The sequence below is a fragment of the Sorex araneus genome, chromosome X (assembly GCF_027595985.1).
Source record: "Sorex araneus isolate mSorAra2 chromosome X, mSorAra2.pri, whole genome shotgun sequence".
NCBI classification, from domain to species: domain Eukaryota; kingdom Metazoa; phylum Chordata; class Mammalia; order Eulipotyphla; family Soricidae; genus Sorex; species Sorex araneus.
In genome coordinates, this window is record NC_073313.1 from 86,529,990 (window position 1) to 86,552,020 (window position 22,031).

The 22,031-nt window shown below is 43.0% G+C and overlaps 1 protein-coding gene and 1 pseudogene across 4 annotated transcripts in view; one reads left to right on the forward strand and one right to left on the reverse strand.

Moving 5' to 3' along the window:
• The first annotated feature begins 843 nt into the window (after positions 1–843).
• ZNF280C (zinc finger protein 280C) overlaps positions 844–22,031 on the forward strand; it is a 62,080-nt gene continuing 40,892 nt past the window's right edge. Inside the window, exons 1-3 of one of the 4 annotated variants that reach the window (XM_055121724.1) lie at positions 844–987; positions 13,770–13,816; positions 18,385–18,447. Coding sequence is in view for 1 of the 4 variants with exons in the window: in XM_055121722.1 (XP_054977697.1) it covers positions 13,786–13,816 (31 nt within the window). In the remaining 3 variants the exon portion in view is untranslated. Of the gene's footprint in view, positions 988–13,769; positions 13,817–18,333; positions 18,448–22,031 lie in introns of those variants that run through there. The other 3 variants (XM_055121723.1, XM_055121722.1, XM_055121725.1) reach the window with 3 other exon arrangements.
• Positions 20,341–20,464, reverse strand: LOC129400589 (U8 small nucleolar RNA; annotated as a pseudogene).

Consider the following 22,031-nt stretch of genomic DNA (forward strand, 5'->3'; position numbering starts at 1 on the left):
ACAAGATTTTACATCTGGCAGCTGGGACACAACGATCCGCTAGTTTCATAGCTTGTGAGGAGAGATACTTTTTATTTATGGTTCAGAACACAGAGTTCAGGGGCACGAGAGATAGTATGGGGGTGGGGGCGGGGCGCTTGTTTTTCAGGCAGCTGCCCCGTGTTTCCATCACCTGCAACCCCTCCCGGGACCCCCTTGGAGCTTATCCCCTGAGCTCAGAGCCCGGAATAAGCCCTGAGCACCGCAGGGTGTGCCCCCTCCTCCCTTAAAAGAACGCCCTGTTTAGAGAATGCTTAAGCAGTCCGTCGTTAAGTGTTCTTCCTTGTGCATGCCCTTTTCTTATCATTCTAATAATTTCTATGGATATTTAAACGACAGGAAAATGGGATGTAAGCAAAAGATGCACAAAAAAAAAAACGAATAAAACGAATGGAGCAACAGCAACCAGTTGTTAAAAAAAACACGTGACGTTCATTCTTTTTTCTCTGATCTGTTGCATCCCCTTGCAGGGCTTTTCTGATTCCTTTCGAAACGAATTTGCCAGGCGAGTGACTCTCAACCGTCAGGCACAGCGAGGCCCCCGGGTCCGTGTCTCCGGGCTCTTGGCTCCTTTCTCTGGGGCTTGCCCCCTCCCGGCTGGAACATGGCCTCCCCGTCCGCGGCCCACTGGCACCCCGTCTCGGCCTTCGACGGCCTATTAGATTGCGCACATGCCCGCGCCGGCCGTCCCCGAGCGCTGCAGGCGCGGGGCCCGGATGTGCGGGGCGGGGCGGGCTGCGCGCGTGCGAGAAGCCGTGGGCTTACCCAGGAGGCCCCGCGCGCGCGCATATAAGCCCCGGCGGCGGCCGCGCCGCTCACTCGTCGCTGGGAGTCGCCGAGGCCGCTCTCGCTTCGGGGGCGTCGGCGGGCGTTTGCGCGGGCCAGCCGGCCCCCTAGCCGCCTCCCTCTGCGCTCGCGTCCCGGACAGGTGGATGTCGCTAGCGTGCGGTAAGTGTGTCCCCGCCCCCGGCCGCCGAGCGCGCCGCACACCCGCACTCACGCACACACACACACACACACGCACTCACACACGCACTCACACACACCCGCACTCACGCACACACACACACACACGCACACACGCACACACGCAAATCCCGGAGCGCTTGTGGCACCCGCGGCTGCTCGGCTTCCTGGGCGCCCGCGACCGCGCGGCCCCCGAGCGCCACCGGGGGGGAAAGCGTGGAGCCGGGGCGCTGAGGGTGGCCCCGGGAGCGGGGGAGGGGACGGCGCGGGCGGCGCGGCGGCGGCGGGTGGGCCACCATCTTGCTCGGGCCCCGGCCGGGGAGGGGACCTCCTGGAGGAGGCGGCCGCGCTCGGCCCTCAGCGAGCTGCGGACGGGCTGCGGGGCCGCGGGGGCTCGCGGCGCTGGGGCGACTCGCCAGGGCGCCCCTCGCCGGCTCGCGTCTCTAACTCGGCCTTGGGGGGCGGGGGCGGGGGAGGGGGCGTCTCTGCGTCGGTCCCGAGCTCGCTTTTACTCTTTCCTTTCTGGAGGAAAATGCCCTGTGGTCTTTTGTACATTTGATGCCGACGTGCGTAGAGACCCGCCCCCCCGCCCCCCCCCCCCCGCCAGGTCGCCTCTGGCGTCAGGCGAGAGCGTGGCGCTGCTTGGAACTTTCTCGCAATGGGGGGGGGGCTTAGAATCAAGTCCTCCTTCGGGTCCGGGTTCCCGCCCCCCTCCCACTCCCCGCCCCTCTCCCCCCTCCCCCTGGTTATTGGTCATCCTGTGCTCAGATCCTCGGTCTCGCCCCGGGAGCCTCGTTCTCGCCGCTTTTCCAAGACGGGAGTTCGTGGAATTCCTGTTCCATTCCGTTATTGTCTGCAGAGGGGGAAGAGAATCGCGGAGTTAGATACGAACGGCTTGGAAGCAATTGGCTTTGCAGTTTTTAATGAAACGGGGGAAGCGATCTCCTTCAGAGCTTCTGGAGCTCTCGAGACGGGGAGAGGGCGGGGGCCCTGATAACTTAAGTTTTCCTGTTTCCTAAAGGAGAAGTCAGAGACGAAAATGTCTAGTGAGCTAGCTTCTACAAGCATGGAGGATCTTCAATCAAGAGCCTGTCTTTGTTTGCAGAGCTTTTTTTTTCAAATTTTTTTTTTTAGTATTTAAATAAAAACTGGTGACTCTTAGTTAATGCCTTTATTCTTTTCAGTTTTGAAATGTGAGTTATAATGTCTTTTAATGCCATTAAATATTAAATTGAAACCTAGAAATGAAGCTTTAAACAGAGAATTTTCTCTTAGCATTTGTGAATTGTCCTGCGTTGGGCATTACTCTGAAAATGCTAACTTGATCCTTTAAGCTGACAATTTAGTGGGTCTAAGAAGGCTATGGTTCCTTCATAAATTTAAGTAGCAGGTATGAGCCTTTAATGTTTACGGTCACTACAAAACATACTCTTACCTTGCATTTGTTAATTTTGTTGCTGTCCTTTTGAGATGGACTGTGGGGTGTTGATGGAACATTCCAGAAGCTGATCGAATAACTTATGAGAGTCTTTAGAGAGTTAATAATGGCTCAAAAATGATGCAATCAATTCTTCATTGTAGGTCTTCTAGCTCTAGGTAATGCCCAAGTTACTATTCATAGCCCCCACTTTTTATCTGAGGTGATAAAGAATTAGAAGCATTGGGGCCAGAGCAATAGTAAAGGCGATAGGAAGAATTTGCCCTTGTATGAAGCTGATTTAGGATTACCAGCATTTCCAGTGGTCCCCTGAGCCCACCAAGAGTGAGCCCTGAGCACCACCAGTTGTGGTCCAAAACCAAAAAAAAAAAAGAGCTAGGAGACTCACCAAATTGTGGGTGGGCGTGGCAGAGGTAGGGGGTGGCCTGACTTGTTGGGCCAAATCCAGAATTGCTCAGGAAATACTTCTGGGTGTATAATATAAACAAACAAAATTAGACTAATACCAGATTTTTTGGGTGGTATATAATATATATTATATATAATGCACATGTTTATGAAACATGTTTTTGAATCACACCCAGTCGTGATCTGGGGCTGCTGCTGGCTCAGTGCTTTGGGTTCTCTGTCACTGGTGCTCTGGGAATCATGAAGTGCTGGGGATGGAGCCCCAGCCTTTTGCATGGAAAGTGTATGTTCTAGTCTGCTGAGCTCTCTGGCCTATGTTTGTATGTTAAGACTTTGTATCTCCTGACTTCCTTAGTATTTAACACTATGATTTTATCCAGGTAAGTGGAAGAATTCAGGTAAAGCCCATTTAAAACCTCGGAAAAAAAGTCCTGATGTTGAAGGACTTAACCTTGTTTGGCCTGTAGGTACTGTAGTCCACTTTAAGTTCTTCAGGGCGGGGACAAAGTTCAGGTGTAGAACAATCTAGCATGTATGAGGTCCTGGGTTCAATTCCTAGCATTGCAAAACAAGCCTCAAAGTGTTTCCACTAGTTTCTTCAGCCCAGTACTTTGCTACACAACATTAGATGATGGTAGAGGAGCCAGAGAAGATGAGTTCAGTTACAGGGTGCTTGCCTTGCACATGGGTGACCTGAGTTCAATTCCTGCCATCCCATGTGGTCTCCCAAACTTGCCAGGAGTGATCTTTTGAGTGCAGAGCCAGGCATAAGCTCTGAGAACAGCCCAGTGTGGGCCCCCAAACAAACAAAATTAGACTAATACCAGATTTTTTGGGTGGGGGCTTAACAATGCTCAGGAGGCCCAGGGGCCCTTCTCAGTGATTCTTGGTCGACCAAGTTGGTTACTGCAATATGCGGATCCAATGATATGGTCCTTTTGGACATGTGCCAGGAACTACCCAAACCACCCGTCTGGTGTTGTGGGGGCCTTGTGCCACACCCAGAGTGCTCCCAGAGAATTTTATGGTGCTAAGTATTGAGCCAGGGTCACCCATATGCAAAAGCATATACACACCTTAACTCCTGTACTATGTCTCTGGCTTCATATTAGAATTGGATGTGGGGAGGGGTTGCTGCTGTTAGGTTAAATGGACAAAGAAAATACCTAAATGAATACCTAGCCACTGTGAACATGGTCGCAGGGCCTGAGGCCTGAGCCGGGCCTGAGGCCTGAGCCGGGCCTGAGGCCTGAGCCGGGCCTGAGGCCTGAGCCGGGCCTGAGGCCTGAGTCGGGCCTGAGGCCTGAGTCGGGCTTGAGGCCTGAGTCGGGCTTGAGGCTTCCTTTATAGTCTTCTTTCTGGAGACAATTCCCTTTGATCTTTTTGTACAAGTGATGCTTGTAGAGACACGCCCACTCCCCCCCACCCCCAGGTCTCCTCTGGCATCAGGCAAGAGTGATTGCTTGGAACTTTCTGGAATCTTGGCCTTAGAATCAAGTCCTTTTGTTGTGGGTTGCTAGCCCCCCCTTACCCCCCCTCCCCGTTTATTGGTCATCCTGTGCTCAGAGCCTAGTTCTTGCCAAAAGAGCTTCGTTCTTGCCGCTTTCCTAAGACGGGCTGCTTTTCCAAGACCCGTTATTTTCTAAATTGTGGAGTTAGGTAAGAATGGGTTTGAAGCAATTTGCTTAGCATCTTTTAATAAAATGGGGGAAATGATTTCCTTCGGAGGTTCTGGAGTTCTCTAGATTGGGAGAGGGTGGGGTCCTGATAACTCAAATTTTCCTGTTTTCTAAAGGAGAAGTCAGACGAAAATGTATAGTGAGCTAGCTTCTACAAGCATGGATGATCTTCAATCAACAGCCTGTCTTTGTTTGCAAAGCTTTTTTTTAATTTTAAATTTTTTATTTTTTAAATAAAAATGGTGACTTTTAGTTAATGCCTTTATTCTTTTCAGGTTTGAAATGTGAGTTATAATGTCTTTTAGTACCATTAAATATTAAATTGAAACCTAGAAATGAAGCCTTTCACATGTATGACCTGGGTTCAATCCCTGCCACCCTATATGGTCTCCCAAGCTCACCACGATTAAGTTCTTTGAGTGCAGAGCCAGGAATAAGCCCTGAGTGCAGCCCAGTGTGGGCCCCAAAACAAACAAAAAATTTAGACTCATACAAGAAGTTTTTTGGTGGGGGTTTAGCAGTTCTCAGGAGGCCCAGGGCCCCTTCTCAGTGATTCTTGGCTGACCAGATTGGTACTACAATATGAGGATCCAGTGATGTGGTCCTTTTGGACATACTTTGCCAGGGATTACCCAGACCACCCTACTGGTGTTGTGGGGGCCTCTAAGGCCATGCCCAGAGTGCTCCCAGAGAATTTTGTGGTGCTAAGGATTGAACCAGGGTTACCAATATACAAAAGCATGTACACACCTTAACTCCTGTACTATGTCTCTGGCTTCATATCAGAATTGGGGGTGGGGAGTGGTTGCTGTTACATTACATGGACAAGGAAACTAAGTATGGGATACCGCAGATTGAACCTGGTTCAGTCATGTGTATGGCAAATGCCATACCCTCTGAACTGCTCTGAGCTTTTTACTTTATATAAAAAACTTTGGGGTGTGCACATGGCTCAAGGATGGGAGCACATGCTTGGCATATATCATGACCCAGGTTCAATATCCAACTTGGCATTCCTACCAGCACTACTGAGTGACCCCACGCATCTGCTAGGAAAGCACGGCAGCACTGGCTGGGCACTGAACTATCATTAGTTCTACTCTGCCAGGCTAAAAATGGCCCGTATATAAAAATAACATTTACTTTTTCAGTTTCATTTTCTAATAAAGTAAGTATAAAAATCCACATAGGGCCAAAGTGATAATATAACACTATCTTGCTATACTGTAAGGTGCTTGCCTTCCTTACGGCTGATCGAGTTGAAGCTTCAGCACTACCTACAGCCCCCCAAGCACCACCGGGAATGATTTCTCAGCCTGGGTAAGCCCTGAACATGGCAGGGTATTACCCAAACACTAAAAAAAAACAGTTAACTAGAAAGCTCATTGGAGCCCGTGGTAAGCTTTATTTATTCTTGTTACGGGGGTCACACCTTGTGGTGCTATCCTGGGTGGTGGTGGAGGGAGCAGAGGCCGTTGATGGAACTCAGAGCCTTGCACATGCAAGGCATATATCCTACTATGTGGATCATATTCTTGGCTCCTCAGTTAAGTTTTAAGAATGAAAACAGGTCCTGAAATCTGAAAATTGAGAATTGCTGATTTGGTGTATGTTGTAACAATATTTTAACAATTATTCATATGAACTAGAATTTTAATATTTACCAGTTTACAGTGTGACTTCCAGTAAAGAAATCGGTAGCTGGACAGGACAAATTATGGTGCTTGTCTTGCATGCAGCCAAGCCTTATTTGATCACAGGCCCCATATATGGTCCTCTGAGAATTGCCATGAGCAATCCCTGAGCACAGAGCTAGGAGTAGCCCCAGAATACTTATATACAGAATACAGAACACCCCACAAAGGAAAAACTATCCAAAAAAGGAAAACTGAGTGAACTAATGCAAAAATACTGAAGAGTAAGTTTCCATGTCATTTATCTCAGATTGTGCTTCAAGGAAAACATTACATGTAGAAAAACTAAAAACTCTAGGAAGGGGCTGGAGCGATAGCACAGTGGGTAGGGCGTTTGCCTTGCACGCGGCCGACCCGGGTTCGAATCCCAGCATCCCATATGGTCCCCTGAGCACCGCCAGGGGTGATTCCTGAGTGCATGAGCCAGGAGTGACCCATGTGCATCGCCGGGTGTGACCCAAAAAAAGCAAAAAAAAATAAATAAAAAATAAAAACTCTAGGAAGTTGATCTTACAGTTTTCAGAACTAGAAAGTGATAGGATTCTAATTCCCATTCATTCAACCTTTATATCTAGTGTTCCCACCAAATTTCTGTTACTGACATCCATAGTGGGTAAGTTTTATGCTTATAAAGCATGAGTTAATAGTATGTATTTCCTGAGTTACTTTAGGAATTAGTGATTATATAACAGCTTATAAAACAAACGATTATATGGTTAGACTTTGGCCAATTATGCAGTAGATTTGTCTCCAGGTTATATTTACATATGTAAATTGTAATTAAAGCGTATTATTTGGTTTGTTACCTTTTCTGATGAGGGGGTATTGAACCACACTTGTGCTCAGGGGCTAGTTCCAGTGTGTTTCTCGGGGATTGCTCCTAGTCCAGTACTATATGGTGCTGGGGACCAAATCTGGATCTCAAGCATGCAAATTATGAATAGCAGCTCAAAAGTCTCGACACCCTATCAGCCAGACCTTCTAAAAGATATTTTTCAATCAAAAATTGCAATTTAGGGGGCTGGAGTGATGGTTTAGTGGGTAGGGTGTTTGCCTTGCATGCGGCCAACCTGGGTTCAATTTTCAGCAGCCTATATGATCCCTTGAGCACCGCCAGGAGTGATTCCTGAATGCAGAGCCAGGAATAACTATCCCTGAGCATCACCAGGTGTGACTCAAAAAGAAAAAAAAGTTAGAATTCAGATATATAATAGGAAGCGTTCTCCCAGCCTTTTTGGATTAGTGTGGTGTCTCAGTGAGGATTTTTTTTTTTTTTTTGCTTTTTGGGTCACACCTGGCGATGCACAGGGGTTACTCCTGGCTCTGCACTCAGGAATTACTCCTGGCGGTGCTCAGGGGACCATATTGGGATTCTGGGAATCGAACCCAGCTTGGCCGAGTGCAAGGCAAACACTCTACCCACTGTGCTATTGCTCCAGCCCCTCAGTGAGGATTTTTTAAGCCTTTCTTTTGGGGTTGTTTTCAGCAACACAGTAGTGCTCAGGGGTGTAGGTAGTGCTGGGGATCAAGCCTAGGTTCCTGCATATCTTCATCTTGTTTGGGGGCCACCCTTTGGTAATAATTCAGTGTATATTCCCAGTATGGTGCTCAGGGTTTGTACCCGGTATTACTCGGGATTGGCCAGAGTTGGGGATAGAAATTGGATCTCCATGTACAAAACGTGTTCCAATTCTTTGTGCTATCTCTCTGCTCATTTTTGTTTTGTCTTATTGGTGCTAGCGTAAACCAGACCTACAACCTAGCAGTGCATGTGAGGGCGTGTGGTGCCAGGGATCGAACTGGGGGCATGCAAGGTATGCTCACTGGCACTTTGACCTATCTACCTGACCCAAAGTGCATTCTCTCTTTGCTTTTGGTTTTGGGGCCACAGCTGGTGATGCTCAGGGATTACTCCTGGCTCTGTACTCAGGAATTCCTGGTTGGGCTCAGGGGACCATATGGGTTGCCTGGGATCAGATCCAGATTGGCATTATGCAAGGCAAGCACCCTACTTGCTGTACTATCTCTCCATCCCCTTTTTTTTGGGTATATAATAGTTTCCATTCAGAGGACTGGAAAGATTGTCAGGAGTCCTGGTTCTTTCCCCAGAACTGTATGATCCTCCAGTACTGAGTTGGTAGTAGGCCTTGAGCACTGCTATGTGTGGCCCCATAAAAGAAGAAAAAAGTTACTTCTCAGAGAGTAAATATTATAGTTCCCCATCCCACAAATTAGTATAAGAACACTATTTTTTTGCTTTTTGGGTCACACCTGGCAGTGCACAGGGGTTACTCCTGGCTCTGCACTCAGGAATTACTCCTGGTGGTGCTCAGAGACTCTGGGAATTGAACCCGGGTTGGCCACTTGCAAGGCAAACACCCTACCCGCTGTTCTGTGCTATCACTTGAGCCCCTATAAAAACATTTTTTTTTTTGCTTTTTGGGTCACAGCGATGCACAGGAGCTACTCCTGGCTCTGCACTCAGGAATTATTTCTGATGGTGCTTGGGGGATCATATGGGATGCTGGGAATCGAACTTGGGTTGGCCACATGCAAGGCAAACGCCTTACCCGCTGTGCTATCTCTCCAGCCCAAAAAATCAATTTTTAAAATATAGAAAATCTTTTCAAAATATTACATAACAGAATTTCATTTATTTGTTTTGGGGTCACACCTGACAGTGCTTATAGGACCGTTAGTGGTGCTATCAGATGGAGGTCAACCATATATCAAGGAAGTGCCATGGCTCTGTACTATCTCTCTGACCCCAACATAACTGAATTTTAAATCTCGATATGTTAAACTTTTTTCTACAAATAGAAGAAATAAAGAATCACAGAGACAACAGTTGAAAACTAAATAAGATTATGCTGGAGACAGTGCAAGGGAGGACTATGTACCTAATCTGGGTTTGATCAGCCCCACATTTCCTCCCTAGCATCACTGGGGTTTTCTGGATAACCTCTGATCACTGAGTGACCTGGATAATACCCATCATCACAGGACCCAAGAAGTATCTTATCCTCGGACTCTAGCACCGAACCACCAGCCTGGTTGGGAGCCATCTCTGGGCTGTTTTGGCATCCACTCCCCAAAAAGAAAATCTAAAATTTGGAAAGAGTAGGGGCCAGGAAGGTGGTTCATTGGGCTGGAGCACATGCTTTGCATGCAGAAGCGCATGTTTGGGCCTCAGTTCCATCCTTAGTACCATGTGGCCCCCGAGGGTCGCTGGGAATAGCCCCTGAATACCACTAGGGATGGTCTCAAAACCAGAAAAAATAATGGCAAAAATTGTGAAGTTACTAAAAAAATGCTCTATCAGATTGTACCTCTATTCATACTCAGGTCTTCCAAAAACATAAAGCAGTCTTCACGATATAAAAAATTCTGGAACAAATTATGGTAAGCAAAGTTTTACCTCTAAATTACATATGATTTAATCCTAAAAATCTAGTTTAGAGTTTGGATTTTAGGTGCCAGTGAAGCTATCTAAAGTACAAAAGGTATAATCTAGTCTTTGTTGTGTTTAAGTGCTGTATTAACTGCCGTCATTAGGAAAGTATTTTCACAGACACCGCCTTACCTAAAATGTTTAGGATATTTTAGAGCCCTCAACACAGCCATAAAAAGAATGGAGCAGCCTTGAATACAGCTTCTGACCCTGTTTAATCCCTGGTATTGCATATGGTGCCCCAACACTACCAAGAGCCCTGAACATCACTGTATATGGCCCCAAAACAAAATGGAACTACTACGAAACTGTCATTTGAGTTTACCTTAATACATTGAATAAATAGCATCTGAGGACCATTTCAATTGCTGCCTACTTTTAAATTTGTTTTCTATAGCTTGAAGTTACTTAAAACAATAGTAACATTTTTCTATGTCTATACCCACTTATATTTCTATACTTACTTATGTCATTTGCCTTTTATTTATTGAAAAAGTATCTTTTAGTCATTCACTTCTTTTCTTTTAGTCTTGATAAAACTGATAATCTAATGATAATGCAGTTAGTAAACATAGTCAAAACTATAGAACTATAGTCAAATCTATGAGTTCTGGTATGATGCATTTTTGGATATTTAAAGTTAGACACTAGCTAAAAAATTGCATCTTCAACTTAATAGCTGTGACATGAAAACAACCTAAGCATTCATAACTGGATGGATGTATTATTTTTAGTTATATTTAAATACTTAATTATTTTAATACATTAATTTTGAAAACACAACTCTTAAAAGAGTGGAATTTCAGATATAGCAAAAGTAAAACCAAGTTATATAAGGAACATAGTTGTTATTTCTATAAGAACTTGTCAGAAACTGGATTGTTTGTGTTCCACTATATCTCAAAATTTTTTGTTTCAGGGCTTCACCCTGTGATGCTCGGGTTATTCCTAGCAGTGCTCTGGAACAATATGGGATGCTATGAATCGAAAACAGGTCGACCATGTGCAAGGCAAATGCCCTACCTACTGTACTCTCTCTGATCCCCAGGTGTCTTTAAATGTTGCTGGGGATCAAACTCAGGGCCTTATGCACACGAGGTGTGAGCTTTACCATTGAGAAATAGCCCACAATCACATAGTACTTGGTGGTTGCTCCTGGAAGCGCTGGAGATAAAATTTAGGACTCCTACATGTGAAATATGTGCTCTAATCCTGTGGGAAATCTGTTTTCCTATCATCCCAAGGTCGGGGTAGTTCCTGCCCAAAAGCTCTTTTAGGTCTTAGAAAATAAATGGGCAGAGTAATAAGCCCTGAGTTCCACCAGGTGTGGTCTCAAAATAATTGAGCTGCCAGGAAACAGCAGAGGATGTGGTCCACGTGCCCAGACCTGGGTTCACTTTCCAGCTCTTTATTGTACCTGAGCATCTAACGGTGTGATCTTGGAGGCTCCCCTCACTGGCAGACTGGCCCACCTAATCCCTGGATCTCCTGGGTTGGAGCAGCATGAGATTCTTGTGCCTTGCATTAGACTGCAAGCCCGGTAATCACTGTTGGGGCCCCCATCTTGAGCTCTACTTGGTAGCCTTCACCCCATAATGAGATGAATAAAATTACTTTAATTGCATGCACATTTCTATCCTTTGTGAGTTGAAAATAAGATTTAAATGCCAGAGAAATTGTTCAGAGGTTTAGGCGCATGCCCTCATCTCAGTCTCTGGCACCACATGGTCCTCTGGGCATCACCAGGTATGGCTCTAGAGGCCCTGAGCTACTAGGGAACCTGGATAATTCCAGTACTCCCAAGTCTGAGTAGCAGCAATTCCCAGTGTCTTGAGACTCACTGTGAAGGAACCTCCAGGCTTCCTGAACTTTGCAAAAATCACATTTTGCATCAAAATGGGTACATTAAGAGCAGACTTTAGAACACCCTTAAAGCATAGAGCAAGCTTTTTTTTTTTTGCAAAATCACAAATCACTTTTTTGCAAAAATCACATTTTGATGTGATTTCCAATTGTTCTTAGTCTTTCTGGCAACTTAAACAAGAAGTCAGGTGTTGGGTACAGTGTGGGGGGAGAGGAATATTGTATTGAATAAATGACTAGCCTGTGCACTCTGCTCATGGCTGTCTAGGCAGCCCTGGTAGTGCGTGTCTGTCTCATTCTCTTCAGCCAACCTTCGCTGGACAGTTGGCATAAGACACAGTCCTTTGAGCCATCTCCATAGCCCTCCAAAAATTAATTTATACTCGATTACATAGAACTAATTTTTCTGCTTGGTCACTGTTAGAATGGACATGGTGTCTGTTACTTGGGTCAGTAGCTGGGGTAGAAAGTTTTTTCCTCTTTTGTGGATCTCCAGTCAGAACTAAGAGAACTTCTGAAACTGACATTGTAGGAATCTCTCTGCAGGTCTTTGCTGGATATGCAGTACATTTCTCTGACACATGATTTAATCTCCCATAGTTTCATTCGCTACCACCAAAACTCTGAAGCAAGGATTTGAAAGTTTTTCATGGTAATAGTTTTTATAGTAAGTACTAATTTTAGTTGTTTGTGCCAACAAACAGTTTATATAACCACTTAATAAAAGTGTTTTAGTAAGTTCCAGATTATTCAGTTGCAGCTCTTTTGTTTTTTGGGGGAGGGGGCACACTCAACTATGCTCAGGATTTACTCCTGGCTCAGCGCTCAGGAATCACTCCTGATAGACCTCAGGGACCATATGGGATCCCAGGGATAGAACCTGGGTTGGCTGCGTGCAAGGCAAGTCGTCTTGTCTGCTGTACTATGGTAGCGATAAATCTTTTATTCTGAGCAACATTTGTCATGTATTTGACATACATAGCCCTGATTCTATTTAGGTCAAGTGATAACTTTCAAAATTATTGAGTGTAAGAGATTGGAATAGGGTTTTTTGAGGGAGGGGTTATTTGGTTTTTGGGTCACACTCAGCAATGCTGGTGGTTACCCCTGTCACTGCACTGAGGAATTACTCCTGCAGTGTTCGGGGGACCATATGGGATGCTGGGGATTCAACCAGGGCTGGCCACATGCAAGGCGCAAAACACCTTTAAAAAAAGTACAAATACCTGTCTTAGTTTTAGCTTCTGAGCCACATCTAATGGTGCTTACAGGCTCCTCCCAGCTTGGTACTTGGAGCTGACTCTCAGTAGCCCTCAAAGAATCATGGTGTAGTGGGGATCAAACCTGCACCACCCGAAGCATAGCCTGTGCTCCAGACCTTGGAGCTAGCTCCAAAATCAAAAACCTTGTTTTTAATTGAAACATTTATTTGAAAAATGAGGGTGTAGTTCATCAGTAGCACACTTGACTTGTATGTGTGAAGTCCTGGGTTCAATCCTGGGCACTGCCCCCAAAAAAAGTAAATGTTTGGGCTAGAGAGGGAAGCTCAGTGTAAGCCTCATTGCAATTCCAAGCACCCAGCTGGGAATAGGCCCTGAACACTGCTGGGGGTGTGGCTCCAAAACCACAAAAGCCAAAAGAGCTGTAGACTAATTAGATTGTAGCACTGTAGCACTGTCAACCCGTTGTTCATCGATTTGCTCGAGCGAGCACCAGTAACATCTCCATTGTGAGACTTGTTATTATTGGTTTTGGCATTACACTTTAAGAATCTAAAAGCAAAAAAAATACCTTATTTTTCCCTGTAAGTGAGCATATTAGTTTGAGAACAAAAGGCAGTAATTTAAATTGGTCACGTTATAATTCATTAATTTCTTCAAGTACCTGAAACATTTGGCATTTTATTTACTAAATTTGCCTTCATTCAGGAATAACGGGTGATGGAATAGGACTTGCACGTATAGATCAAACAGCAAACTCAAAAGATTTGTTTAGGAGGGAAAAATAGATTATATTTAACATAATTCAATCTTAGTAAACATATACCAGTTGTATACATTTTTATTTTGTAAATTGAAAGCTAATACCTGATTTTCTTCCTTTGTTGAAATCACATGGTGAGTTTGTTAGAGATTGATGTAATCTCAAGATTCTGAATCCCAAGTTTCATGTTTCAATATTTGGTGTATTTTAGTGACTTATGAAATTAATTGATCTCATTTTGTGCTTAGGTAATCCTGAAACTTGATGGATGACAGCAGTCCTTTGCAGCCAAAAAGTAAGTATTACAATCAATATCTGTATGCATGGCATTTGTACTGAAAATCTTGCTTCATGAGAAAAGGTGAAAGAAGACAAAGATGGGAATGTTAAAAAGTGTTTTAATACCTTAATAAAGTGTTTATTAAGAAGCTAGAAAGGTAATATAGTGGGTGAGGCATGTGTGTGGTACATGATCAATCTGGGTTCAATCCCTAGCACCCAGCTAAATTAGGAGTGACCCTTTAGCGCAGAGCTAGAAGTCCTAAGCACAGCTGGGTGTGGCCCCAAAATAAAAATGTTTATTAAGGTTAAAAAGAACAATACACTACTAAAAAGTAATGTAGAAACAAGATATTTCTTCCTCATCTCTGTAAATAACTACTATTATTTTTCCTGGTATACAAAATTCTGTACCAGGAATTCAAAAAATTCTATTATAGACAAAAATTTCTAAGATCATTTATTATCATTTATAATAAAAATCTATGCATAGGTCAAAAATTATTTCTAAGATCACCTAAGGGGCAGAGCTAGAGATCAGTGGTAGAGAGTATTTTGCATATGTGAGACCCTGGGTTTGTTCACTGGTACACTGCAAATATTAATAATACCTTTTTGTATGTGCTATTATGTACCCTTCAAAAAAGTACCTCTGAACAATTTCTCTGAGTAACACCTAGCAGTAGAAGCACCCTGTTGAAACGAATTAGAGAAAAGAATGAAAGGATAGCCAGAAAGATAGTATAATGGGTAAAGTGCTTGCCTTGCATGCAGCCAACCCAGGTTTGATTTGGCACCACATTTGGTTTCTAGAAGTGAACACTGAATGCAGGGTCAGATGCAAGCACTCAGCACTACTAGGTGTGGCTTCCAAACAAAACAAAAAGTATGAGGGGAGCTGAGGTTGTAGCTAAAATTGTAGATCCACATGGCCAGTTTGTGTGAGACCCTCTATCTTAAGCACTTCACAGCAGTATATGGCCCTCCTCCTAAGCATTGCTGGCATTGTCCCTAATGGTCTCCATGCTCTTTTGGAACTGAGCACTGCTTGGATTGCTTCCCCACAACAATATTAAAAATAAGGAAAACTACGTGTCATGTGGTATCAGGATCATAAAATCAAGAAAGTGACAAATTACTTATTAATCTATTATTTATTATTTTGGGGTTTTTTTGGGGGGGTCACACCCAGTGATACTCAGGGTTTAACTCTATTTTCTTTTTTCCTTTTTTTTTTTTTTTTTTGCTTTTCGGGTCACACCTGTGTCAGGTGATATTCCTGGCTCATTCACTCAGGAATTACTCCTGGCGGTGCTCAGGGGACCATATGTAGTGCTGGGAATCGAACCCAAGTCGGCTGCGTGCAAGGCAAATGCCCTATTCACTGTGCTATTGCTCCAGCCCCCAGGGGTGAACTCTTGACTCTGCAATCAGGAATTACTCCTGACAGTGCACAGATGGACCATATGGTATGCTGGGGATTGAACCTGGCTTGGCCGTGTGCAAGGCAAATGCCCTACCCATTGTACTATCATTTTGGCCTCTAATCTATTTTTTATTTTATTTTATTTGTTTTTTACTTTTTTCCTTTTTGGGTCACACCCAGCAATGCACAGGGGTTACTGCTGGCTCTGCACTCAGGAATTACTCCTGGCGGTGCTCAGGGGACCATATGGGATGCTGGGAATCGAACCCGGGTTGGCCGCGTGCAAGGCAAACGCCCAACCCGCTGTATTATGACTCCAGCCCCCTCTGATCTTTTTTTTTTGGGGGGATCACACCTTTTTGAAAATTCTCAGGGGTTACTCCTAACTCTACACTCAGGAATTACTCCCAGCAGTGCTTGGGGGACCAAATGGGATGCTGGGGATTGGGGATCAAACCCAGCTTGGCTGCATGTAAAGCAAACACCCTACCTGCTGTACTATCACTCTGGCCCCTAATGTTTTTTAATTTTAAAAAAAATTGGACTGAAAATTTAGAGGTGTAATTTAATATTGTAACATTTGACTTTGCCTTATTTTATCTAGCTTTTGATGGTTTTTGTTTTTCTAGTGCTTAAGATTAAACCTAGGACATGGACTCTACCACACATTTTATTCCTGTCCCTTCCTAGTTTCTTAGCTCACAGATCAACATATGTTAAGTGTCATTATGTATCCAATAGTCTACCATGGTGTAGGAGAAAATGAAAAAGAAAGTATGTTGTTCAGTCTCAAGGAACTTGCTTTGGAGTTAGATGTATCTGGTTATGTCACATTAAGTTATAGACATTTGGGATCATACATGACAAAGGTCAAATTACATAGCATAGACTAGTAAGGGGAGGAAGAAAAACATGATGTAATGTATTACTGTGGAAGTTGTAATTGAACCAAGAGTTGGGAAAAGGCAGGGAATTAAAATTTGTTGAATACTAGTAGTTGATATAATATATAATTTTCTTGAATTACAGTACAACTTCTATTTGATATATCAAGATTAGAGGTAAAGAAATAGATCTAAGTAACTCTCAGAGTCATGAATAGAAGTGGTATAATGAAGAGTTGAGCTAGATAATTTAATCTCACATCCATTCTTTCTACTATACTTATTTTGGACAGTAGAAAGTAAGGAATGAAGGGAAAATATTTATAGATTGGAGGAGAAGGAAAAATGAGTACTCCAAGGGAAATAATAGGGGTGGTGTTTTAAATTAAATTTAATTATTTGTTGTATGACTGAAATGCAAACACAAAAGTTCGTAAGTTTGTAAGTGTACCTCATGGTGATTCATTAATAATTTTTTTTAAAAACTTAATTATTTGAATAGAGCATCCTATGTTTTTATTTATTGGTTTTGGGTCCACACCCAGCATTACTCAAGGCAGTTTCTGGGTCTGTGCTTGGAAGTGACTCCTGTCTGTGCTGTGAGAATATGTGGGGTGTTGTGAATCGAGCTCAGCTGACTTGAAGGCAGTGCTCTGCCCACTGTACTGTCTCGCAAGTCCCATTTTCTGTATATTTTTAGAAGATATAGGTTAGACAAGAAAGACATCAGTCAATAAAGTTGGTTACATATGTGAGGGTGGAAAGATTTTTTTGGTTTTGTTTTTTACTAATTGGACTACTAAGCATTAGACAACATTATACCAAGAAATGATTTTTATGTTCCTACATAAGACAGGAGCTTAAACTAAAAAATTAAATAATGGCACCAATTTCTTAATGTGTTTATTTTGTATGTCATTCCCTATCCATCATTTTTTTTACATCAGTACCTTTATTTTGTTTTGGGGGCCACACCTGGAGGTGCTCAGGACTAACTCCTGGGTCTGTGCTTAGGAGTCACTCCTGGTGATGCTCAGGGCACCATATTCCCATATGTTGGTGCTTAGGGCACTGTATTCCCATATTCCCATATGCCAGGGATTGAACCCAGGTTGCAAGGCAAATGCCCTACTTGCAGTACTGTTTCTCCCATCCCTACGTGGTTCCTTTAAATCTTGGAATAAAATGTACAAATGACATCTTCATCTAGTAAAATTATCTTCAGAAATAGCTGTATTTAAAAGACAATTTTTTCCAGAAAAAAGATGTAATTTTCTAAGTTAGGAACCTGGAATCACCTTTTTTAAAAAAAAATTGGGGGTTGTGCTCCTAAGCAGTATTCAGGAGGCTCCAGAACCTGATGCTGTTTGGACAATAGGACCAGATGTTCCAATGTTTCAACCTAGTGATATAATATTTCTTGGGTCCTCTTGAGCTAGGTGCCAGCAGGACCACCTTAGTGCTGCTCCATACATGTAAAACCAGGGATTGAACTTGGCACCTTGAAGGTGCAAGGTATTTACTATAGCCCTCTCAGTTGTCTCCCAGGCCTTTTTTTTTCAGTTGTTCCTCTATTTGCATCTCACTTCATACATCCAGCCCCACTTCTATTCTTTTCCATTGCTATCATTTTAATTTAGGTCTTCCTTAATATTTTTTTATAAATCAGAGTAATCTATGCATAGTTTGAAAAGGATAAATCTCAAAGACAGTATTTTAAATTGCAAATCACAATCACAGTCTTAAGGGTGGGAGAGAAAGGTGTATCCAGACTTAAGGGCGGGAGAGAAAGGTGGGAGAAGATAAATATTCATGTGCTGGCAAAATTTTTTTTTCAAATATTCACTTTCAATAGTTCAGCTATTATTCTAAAATTTTTCTTTTCACATTTTGAAATCTCAAAACACATATACTGCTCTCTTGAATCATTTTTGCCATTATTTAATTTTTCCTGCCAGAAAAAATTTCCATTTTTAATTTTCCTCTTTTAGATTAAGATTATTCTTTTCTAATTTTTTCCAATAATGTTTATGCTCTTGCTGTAGAAAATTACTTCCACCACCACCAATGTGCCAAAAAAGTTTTCTTATATTTAGCCTCCCTCCAAGTGCCTCCCAGAATGGTTATATATTAATTTGAAGACTATAATAACTGTTCCCTAATAAACTTAATACTGTTGTGTTAATGTTATGGATACATTTCCTTTTTTTCTCTTTTATACAGCAGTTTTAAATTGTATTTTTAAAAAATTGCTTAATTTATTGACCGTTATAGCCAAGTCTTCTCACACCCTTCTGCAGCCTCTTAAGCAATTTCCTACATGGTAATACCTGTCAGGTAATCTTACAATTTTTAATATGTGTATGAGTAAGTGACTGTGTGTATGTTGTGTCTCTTGGAGACATTCCTTTTGGGAGTAATGTTCTCCTGCTCTACTCTGACTGGTTGCTTTCTAAATCTATTGAACTTCTGTTGTCCTGAGAGTTTTCTTTGTCTTTGTATTACGTTAAATGTTATGGTTTTGTGGCCTGTGTCTTCCTCGTTATTAAGTCTTGTATATTGATCAAATATTCCTAATAGTGAATTGGAGGTAAGTTTTGTATGATGTCACTTGTCTCTGGGGGGTTGTTCTCAAAGGACTAAGGCCACTACATTTCTCTGATGGACAGTTGAATGTCAAGGCCCAAGGATGTGTTGCTTCTTGGGTTCTGCTATGCCAAGGACCTTCATAATTACCCCCAGAGGATTTTGGGGTCCACCAGCACCTCACTTCTCAATGCCAGATATCAAGTCAAGGTCTTATGTGTGTAAAAGGAAAAGAACGGGGACGGGGGGAGCGCCTCACCGTACCAAGCCAAGCACAGGGCGAATGAAGGAATGGAGGCAAGATGGTTGGTCTCACCACAGTTTATTCCAAACTTCTTTCTAAACACTCCCATCTCTCTCTCTCTGCTCCTCTGGAACTCGCCCCCAGCCCCCTCATACAGCCTCGTTAAATCCCTCCACACAATAGGTGTGGTTACAGTCAATAGGGGGTAAAGTTCTATCCCTTAGGGGGTGCTTTCACTAGGACAGAATCTCTCAGCAGGACATCTGCCCAAGAGCAGAATCCCATGGGTGTGTTTCTCCTCTCTTTGTCCAGCTAACATATAAGTATTCATATTATAAATCATTTTGTATGGGCATAGCAAGAGACACATTAAGCTTATACAATTGCTCTCAATGGAGGTCACCTTGATCTCAGACTACAGTGCTCAGACTACAGTGCTCAGGCCAGATTAGTCTTTCCTAGCCCTAGCAGGGCCCTAGTCTCGTCCTTGCTTTTGGATCATGACATGACATGCCCATGACCAAGCTCTTAACATATAGTTAAGCATTGGGCGTTTTGGCCAGGCCCATCTCGATGCCAGGGTACATAACTCACTGCTTGCCCTGGGTCCATCCCGTCCCTCGTCGGGACTCTGCTTTTGGGGGTGCTAGGAAGCAAGGGCAATTGAGGCTTAAGTCCAGAAAGCAGATGCCCAGGAATGAATAATATCTGAAGCCAATTAAATCCCATGTTATCAAAGCATATTAATAAATGCCTTTCTTTGTCCATACAAAAAGGATATTGTTTTAAAGTAAACTATTCAAAAGACATAAGAGAGGAGAAAGACAATATTAACTTACAATACAAGTACAGTTGTCCTAGCAAGGTCTGACCTTACAAATTAACAGAGTTTGATTAGAGGAAGAGCAGATAAACTGGTAGAAGTGGTTACAGATAAACAACGGAATGGTATTGACTCGGGAGCACTTTGATGAGCGTGACTGATATATCTAAGCTCCTAGTGACAAGGGGAGAAAGGACAAACCAAAGTCAGGCCTAACATATTTAGAGCTATATTCCAACACTTATGCATACAAAGCCTAACCCTTATACCATACCTCCAGCCCCTTTTCTCTATGTATCTTATGCTCAGTGGAAATAATGACTGGGTATAGAATTATACATTGAAAACTATTTTTATTAATACCCTCAATGAGATCATTGGTTCTACTTTCTCTTTGTCTCTCTAATATTTGGCTATATTGTTAAATTTCATGATATGCTTGTCTACATCCTTTATTCACTTATTTATTATTTTTGTTATGTTTTGGTTTTGAGTCACACTGAGCAGTGCTCGGGTTATTCCTGCCTCTGCACTCAGGAATCACTCTGGCCCCTATCCCTTTTTTAAAAAATTTAGAACCAGATAGGAGCAATCAGGGTGTTGCCAACCATAATCACGCACAAATCATGCAAACTCCAATCATCATGTTCTATCTGCCCTCTAAATAGAGAGAAACAGGTAAGGATTATCCTACCTGATGATTACATCCTTTATTTTTATCTTTGAGAATTTTTTTGTACTGTGTCCCAGTGGGCTGTATCAGTCTTGAGATTCATATTCTTTAAAACTTGGAATTTTGTTTTGTTTTGGGACCATGCATGGCAGTGCGCAGGGCCTATTCCTGGCTCTGCACAGGAGTGACCCTAGATGGTGCTCAGGGAACCATATTTGTTCCCGAGGATTCAAACCAGAGTCATAGCTTCATGCAAGACAAGTGCCTTACTTTCTGCACTATCTTACCAGCTCCAAACTGGAGCTTTCTATTATAATTTACTGTAATTATTTCCTCTTTTCCCTCTATTGCTGGAATTTTCATTACGTGGTTTTACCTTTGAAATTGGTTTTCTAGCAGTCTTGTCTTCTCTAGTATACACACATTTTTTTGCCTTTTGGGTCACACCCAGCAATGCTCGGGGGTTACTCCTGGCCTTGCACTCAGGAATTACTCCTGGTGGTGCTTGGGGGACCATATGGGATGCTGGGGATCAAACCCGGTCGGCTGCGTGCAAGGCAAAAACGCCCTACCTGCTGTGCTATCGCTCCGGCTCCCTACACACATACTTTTCACTTTTTTTGGTGGAGTGGTGACGCACTCCTAGTGATGCTCAGTACATACTCCTGGCTCTGTACTCATGTATCACTCCTGGTGGAGCTGAGAGGATCATATGTTGTGCTGGGCATAGAACCTGAGTCAGCAATCCATATGTAAGGCAAGTTCCTTACCTGCTGTACTATCTCTCTGGCCATCTAGATTTTTACTATTTAATTTTGGATTTTATTTTATTTTTTATATATATTTTTTTGTTTTGGCCCACACTTGGGTGTGCTCAGGATTTATTCCTGCCTCTGAGCTTAGGAATCATTCCTGGTGGGCTCAGGGGAACTTTGGTAGGCCCACGTGCAAAGTAAATGCCTTACCCTCTTTACTATTGCGCCAGCTCCTGAATATTACTTTTTGTTTGTTTTGGGGTCACACCCAGTTATGCTCAGGGGTTAATTCTGGCTCTGCACTAGGGCATTAATCCTAGTGGTGCATTAATCCCATATGGGATACTGGGGATCGAACCTGGGTTCGATGTGCAAGGCAGGCGGCCTGCCCACTAGACTAGCTCTCCAACCCCTGAGTATTACTTTTTATAAAATTATCTTGTCTCTGAAAATGATAATAACACAGTCTCCAGTATTTCCCCCTGGCCATTGTAATATTTTTACTTTTCTTAAGATCATTTAATGTTAATTGCCTTTGTTTTTCACAGCTTTATTTGTTGTATTGGGGATCAAAGCAAGGACCTCACAAATGCAGCTAGTTTCCAGTACTGAATCTCATCATCGGCCATAACATTTTTAGTTTTAGTCATATTTCTGGTGCTTACTCGTTTGTCTATGTTTCGGAATGAGGCACTTTTAGTGAGGTGCCTTTGATGAAGTAATATCAATTCATCAATTAAAGAAGTGTCTAGTTTACAGTGCTGTTCACTGTTGTATGTTCTGTGGGCTTGAAAAATGTATGTTGTGTATTCATCATTAGAGTATTATTCAGAGTAGTTG